Source organism: Ricinus communis, chromosome 5 (assembly GCF_019578655.1).
Source record: "Ricinus communis isolate WT05 ecotype wild-type chromosome 5, ASM1957865v1, whole genome shotgun sequence".
Taxonomy (NCBI): Eukaryota; Viridiplantae; Streptophyta; class Magnoliopsida; order Malpighiales; family Euphorbiaceae; genus Ricinus; species Ricinus communis.
Genome location: NC_063260.1, coordinates 4,307,643 through 4,314,819, shown reverse-complemented (window position 1 = coordinate 4,314,819; position 7,177 = coordinate 4,307,643). Strand labels below are relative to the sequence as shown.

The 7,177-nt window shown below is 33.0% G+C and overlaps 1 protein-coding gene across 1 annotated transcript; it reads left to right on the top strand.

Annotated features, from left to right (window-relative positions):
• The first annotated feature begins 1,611 nt into the window (after positions 1-1,611).
• On the top strand, positions 1,612-4,828 carry LOC8260271 (probable inactive receptor kinase RLK902). The gene is made up of 2 exons (XM_002530968.4): positions 1,612-3,230; positions 3,908-4,828. Exons 1-2 carry the CDS (start codon positions 1,925-1,927, stop codon positions 4,555-4,557), a joined length of 1,956 nt encoding a protein of 651 aa, XP_002531014.2. The 5' UTR covers positions 1,612-1,924; the 3' UTR covers positions 4,558-4,828.
• Positions 4,829-7,177: the final 2,349 nt, after the last annotated feature.

Below are 7,177 nucleotides of genomic sequence, written 5' to 3'. Positions count from 1 at the left end.
ACTATAGGTGAGGAATTGCAAAAGCATTAAACTAGAGGTGCTTTTTTCTATTTGTTGTATCCCCAATCATTATTTAACCTTCTCATTTTATAAGCTCAAATCCGAAACAAAGCAAACTCCAAAGCCTCCCAAGTGGGACCCAATCAATAATCTTCTCGATTGACGGCCCAATCAACACCGACTGCAGTTACTTTTATCTGCAGGCCAAAGCAGTCTATAATTCCTACTCGGTAAAGTCCACCCAACACAAAAGAGAAGTTGGAGGTTTATTGGAGAAAGGGTCAATCTGCTCCTACAACTTGTATAAAAAATAAACCATATTCGAACTTTTCCAACAAATAGATCCAGGATTTGCTATTTTAAGGCCAAACGGATAGAAAATTTGACCAAAGTCATATGATTTGTTAAACACTCGCCTGTATAGAAGGTAAAATGTTTTATCAATAAAATAATAAAAGAACGCTCTTTACTAATAACTTAATTTGAATTTAAATTTATAATGACAAATTTTGCCACCGTTTAAACATATTTTACCACTACTATTTCAATGTAGTTTTCAATTAATCACTCATCATAATCAACTATTACACTACCACTGCTATATTCCCATATGCAATCCAATAAGAAATCTGAAATGAAATGTTCCATTTGTTGAACGTAGCAGGATGGATATGCTGGTGTTTTCCGGTGGTCTCTAGTGATGGCGGTAGCTATGGAAAAACTTTTTCTGGTATGATATTCTATTATTTCTATTTAATGAGTGTGATAGTGTAGGCCATGAGGTGTGCAGCAACGACTTGCAGAGCTAATGTTGGTCAGTGGCTTGCAATAATTGTAATGGTAAGGGTAGTGAGAGAAGAAGAGAGTGAAATATGGTGGTGCCAGCCAAACTTTTTAACAATACAAGTTAACATATTTAAGTTTTAGGTTCATAATTAATTTAAAGGAGAACTTGTAATATATACATTGTGAAATTTTAGATTTGGATTAGTTTGGCAAGAAAATATAAAGTTTTGGACTTATTTGTTGGAAAAGTTAAAATTTGATTTGTTTGACTCATTGATACAAATTGAGAGGCCAAATGGACTCTTTGTCCAACGTTTATTTGCCAACTTTCAAAATAAATAAATAAATAAAAGAAGACTTCAAATCTTTATAGTAACAAAAAAAAAGAAAATCATTGTCAAATTTATACAAAAAATGTCATATAAAATATTTCCTAATCGAATAAAAATAAATCAGTGGAACAATTGTATTTTCTCTTTAAAAAGGAAAATTAATTTTTCAAATTTACAAAAATTTGTAAACAATAAAATTGACCGTTTCATAATAATGAGTTAATTACAACACTATTGATATATTAATTAATGCTAATGTTATTCGGTGACTGTAGATTGTTATAGAGAAAATTATTATTCAAAAATTTTAATTATATTTTTATATTATCATTACTTATATAAATTATTATTTTTTTGAGAAAATATAAATAATTTATTATTAATTTTAGAAACTGTGATATTCTTCCATGTACCATAAGCACATGCTAGAAAGCAATTCATTAGTAATTTCTTTTAATAATATGATCAGACTGATCAGATTTTTGAAGCTTCTTTCTTCTTTCATTTCCATGGTTTTTTTTTTAACAGTACAAAAGCATCTTCCTTTTCTCTCTCTTTCTTTATTTGTCCAACAGATAAAGAATTCATAAACACATTTCTACCAAATAGCTACAAAAATTTTCACGAATTCACATTTCCACTAGAAATCTTAATCCCCTGAGCTCAATTATCATATATACACAAACTTTCTCTCTTTTCTTCTTTCTTCAACATTATACTAAGGAATTCAGGAAACACGAGAACACTATCAAAAGCTAGAATTTTGGTTAGTTTTCATTCTTGGTGTTTGTTAAAAACTACCAAGAATGAAACCTCAACAGAAGAAGAAACTAGAGTTTCTTGTGTTCCTAGTTACCACCATTGTCTTGTTTGAGTCTTGGTCTATTGTGAACTCAGATCTAACATCAGATAGAATTGCTCTTGAAGCTCTACGCAAAGCAGTTGGTGGGCGATCTCTTCTTTGGAACATCTCCAATGGCAATCCTTGTACTTGGGTTGGTGTGTTTTGTGAAAGGAACAGAGTTGTTGAGTTAAGGTTGCCTGCTATGGGTCTTTCTGGTCGGCTTCCTCTGGGTCTTGGCAACTTAACTGAGTTGCAATCTCTTTCTCTTCGTTTCAATGCACTTTCTGGTCCAATTCCTGCTGATATAGGGAATCTTGCTTCTCTTCGAAATCTTTACTTGCAAGGGAACTTGTTTTCTGGTGAGATTCCTGAGTTCTTGTTCAATTTGCAGAATTTGATAAGGCTTAATTTGGCTCATAATAAATTTTCTGGTGTTATTTCGCCGAGTTTTAATAAACTGACTAGGCTTGGAACTTTGTATTTGGAAGAGAATCAACTCAATGGTTCTATTCCTGAGTTGAACTTGAATTCGCTTGATCAATTCAATGTCTCTTTCAACAATTTAAGTGGACCGATTCCTGAAAAGTTATCTGGTAAGCCTGCAAATTCCTTTCTTGGGAATACACTCTGTGGGAAACCTTTGATACCCTGTAATGGCACTTCAAGTGGTGGTGATGATGACGATGATAATAAATTGTCCGGTGGAGCAATTGCTGGGATTGTGATTGGTTGTGTTATTGGGTTGCTGTTAATTTTATTGATTTTGATCTTCTTGTGTCGGAAAAAGAGAACCAAAGAAGGTGGCGTTAAAGATACTGGGGAGCCAAAGCATGGAGAAGCTGAGATTCCCCGCGAAAAGGCAGTGGCTCAGAGTGGTGGTAATGTGAGCACAGGGTTTGCTGGGACAGTGACGTCAGCGGTGGCTAAAGGTGAAGCTAAGAGTAGCGGGGCTAAGAGTTTGGTGTTCTTTGGAAACACTCCAAGAGTGTTTGATTTGGAGGACTTGCTGAGAGCATCTGCAGAGGTTCTTGGGAAGGGGACTTTTGGGACAACTTACAAGGCAACTTTAGAGATGGGAGTGGCAGTGGCAGTGAAAAGGCTGAAGGATGTGACTGTATCTGAGAGAGAGTTCAGAGAGAAGATTGAGGCTGTTGGGAAAATAAATCATGAGAATTTGGTCCCATTGAGGGGTTATTATTATAACAAGGATGAAAAGCTTCTTGTTTATGATTACATGCCCATGGGAAGCTTGTCTGCACTTTTACATGGTGAGAACTTCTTGTCGTTGAACATAAAGTGTTTCTGTTTTTGTTTTTTGTTCTTATAATTGCTAATCTCTCTTTTCTGATCATCTTCATAATTCCTGCTATACTTGCCATTACTTTGGGCATGTTGTTCTTCCTTTTCTAGCTCATAATGACCTGCTGTTGGTTTACCCTGAGGAAGAACTCACAGCTTCATTTTTATGAAATTTAGGATGTGTATCTTAGCATTAGTGCTGGTGGAATCTTGAATGAGGCACCGTTTATGAACATATAAAACATTTGAGTTTGAATTTCCAAATATGATCTTTAACTGAATTTCCAAATACGATCTTTAACCTGGTAAGAGTTGCATTAATCCAAGTACTTGAGTTTTCAAGTGACGATCCTGATGCTCTAATCACAGGCTAGAGACAACTATTCAGGAAGACAATCTTTTTGCAATTGTAGTCTATAGAAAAACCCTGTTTAACTGTACAACTGACTGCTGAAATCCCTTCAAATGTTAGAGAAAATAGGTTGTACCAGGGCACTGCAATATGAAATCACTGATTGGTCTTCTTATATGTAATCAGCATTCCTTTGTTTGCATCTCATCATTGTTGGGATGTTTAAAAAGAACAAGATAAAGAAACACTCTGCTTTGATAATTTATTTCTTATACCAGTTTGTTTTAACTGCAGGAAATAGAGGGGCTGGTAGGACTCCATTGAATTGGGAGACTAGGTCTAGTATTGCCCTTGGAGCTGCCAGAGCAGTTGCACACCTTCACTCACAAGGCCAAGCAACTTCTCATGGAAACATCAAGTCATCAAATATTCTTCTTACTACATCCTTTGAAGCCCGTGTCTCCGACTTCGGCCTCGCACATCTTGCAGGACCCACCCCGACTCCCAACCGTATTGATGGCTATCGAGCTCCTGAGGTGACAGATGCTCGCAAAGTATCCCAAAAAGCAGATGTCTACAGCTTTGGTATACTGCTCTTGGAACTGCTTACAGGAAAGGCTCCCACCCATTCGCACTTGAATGACGAGGGAGTAGACCTTCCAAGATGGGTTCAATCTGTGGTTAAAGATGAATGGACTTCAGAGGTATTCGATCTCGAGCTTCTCCGGTACCAAAACGTAGAGGACGAGATGGTTCAGCTGTTGCAGCTAGCAATCAATTGCACTGCTCAGTATCCTGATAATCGCCCTTCAATGGCTGAGGTGAAAAATCAAATTGAGGAGCTTTGCCGTTCGAGCTCACAGGACACACGTCTTGACGTTGAAGATGACAAGTCCTCCCAGCAGACATTCTCAGTTCATTCAGGTGCACCATCATCTACGTAAATGTCTAAAGAAAGATCACCAATGGGTCATGGTTTTCCCAATTTTTAATACATTTATTATTCTGCTGCTTCAATTGTTTGTTTATTCTTGGGGTTCGTCTTTGAGAACAAATTGTGCATGTTCTTCATTTTGGCTTCTTTTTCTTTTCTCCCTTTACTCTTGTCCATTTTATTTTATTTACTCCTTTTCCGTAGCAGAGATTTACTTTTGCACATGTAATTATACCTTTCATGTTATATGTGAAAGATAGATACCAACATTATTATTTTCACTTGGCTGGTGTGAATTGTGAATAACTAGCAAGTAATTGTAGTTCAGAATGTTTTTCTGATTAATTGGTTCTAACTGGAGTTCATTCAGATTCAAGATCTAACAACTTGAAAATGATTTCAGTATAACCCAATTGGATCATTATATTATTTCTTGCAATTCCTTAACATCTTTAAACTTCTGTTGTTTTTCTTTTTTTTTCACCTTTAAACCCTTTCAACTTGCAAGGGTTCTTAAGATTTCGAAGTATGAATATTGGCTTTTTACAAATATTTAAAATGCAGGCATGATTGTGTAGTAAGAGCCGTAATATGAGGAGGGGCATCGGGGCAGGTGCTAGGTCAATTTGATTAGCAATTGTAGGTCTATTCATGGTATGAATTGGACAAAGGCTTGGCTGTGGCTGTTCTTTTCTCGTTGTGTTATTGATCAAGACATAGCACAAAACATCCACTTCAAGTTAAATAGAATTTCTTGCCAACAATTTGAAATTTGAATGGCAAACCTAATCCTTACACTTCCAGGAAAATCCACTTTTCTTGGGAGCATTTGCCCTACTGAAAACCCACCTTCTGGAAACTTTATGCATATTCTTGGTTTCTTCAAATTTGTTTTGAAATTCAAAGATTGGTAAGCCTGTTTTTCTTTTTCCATTTTCATGTTCCTGCACTTTACCTTTTTAGTACTTTGCAGAACATTTTTCTTTAACTCTTTTAAGCTTACACATTTTCTTGGGGATTGTTCAATTTTCTTTCTGGGATTTGACCATTCAATTAGTACACAGTAAAAAGATTAGATTCATGTTATGTTTCCAATTGTGAATCGGTTATGGTGAATTGATCAGTTTCCATCAACACAATCAGTTCAACTAATTGGCCTCAAACAAAAATTAGTCAAATGTAATTTATAAAAAATACTTTTATATTAAAATATTGATAGGTTGACACAAATTATTAGATATTTTTGTAATAATAATAATAATAATAATAATAATAAAAACCCACTGGTGTAGTATAGAAAACATGGAGTTTGAATTGAACCATAAAAAGTGGTTTAGCTTCAATTGGAACTTTTGTTTGTTGAAACTGAGTTGTATAAGTTACTTTAAAAGGAATACAAATCTGTGTGTTTCTTTGTTAAGTGTGTAATGAGAGTGAATTAGGTCATGTGTTTGCCTTTTGGCTTTGCTTCTTGAGCAAAATTAATTTGTTGAGACTGAGTTGTTACTTCAATATTTTCATGAGTAGGACCATTAGGTTTTAGACCAAAGTCTTTATCTTTTTCTTTTTGTTAAGATTAGATGCCAATGCATTAAAACAGAATTTTATATATTAGGTAACATGTCATTGATGCTTCTATTAATGATGGTTTCCATTTTTTTTTTTCTTTCTAATTTTTATTAATTAATTAACTTCCAATTAGTTTCAACTCATTATTTTAAAGATGCTTCAGTTTAGTTAAACTTTTAAATTTTACAATTTCACCAAATATTTTTTGTCAAAATATAAGAGAAATTTTTTTTTCTAAGAAAAAAATTAAAATAAGAGAAAAATAATAACATATTTTGTTTAATTATTTATTTTAATTTGAGTTAGTTCACCTAATCCAAAAAGACTTTTCAAAAAGAAAAGAACGTGTGTATATATATATATTAATGATAACTTTTGGTGTATATTTTTCTGATAAATAAAAATTGTGTGACCTTCTCTCTTAATAATTTAAGATATATTTTCTTCATTTTAGAATTAGTTTATTTAAGATTTTTCTAATTTTAAATTGGTTTTATTTTAAAAACTTGTAAAATTAATAATTATTTTTAATTTAACTTTTTCATTTTAAATGAAAATATTAATACAGTAAGAGAGAAAAACATAATAGAATAAAAAATTATATTAATTCAGAGTATATTTCTAGTAAAAAAATTAGTGATATAAAATTAGTTTTTACTATAATTAAAACTATTTAATAGGCTTAAATAGTTTAAAATGTAAGTTGTTTGAAACCACCACTCACACCTAATGGCTAATACCGAAAGAATTGATAAATGAATGTATTGTCCATTAAATATTAATTAAGCCTTATAGGAATTTCCTATAATATCTCATACCATTAAAATTAATTGATAGCCTTTAATTTTAGTTTTTATTAATCCATAAATTACTAACATTCAGTTAAAAGTCTTAGTCGGTCACATGATTTATTATTTTAGGTATGTGTAAATTAAATAATGCATTTTTTGTAGATGCATAAACCATTAATGGCACATCAAAGCTACTCTAAAATTTGAAACATATGAAAGGGATAATTTCATGAAATCAAGAAACTAATCTCTATGTTGCCTCGAAGTTAT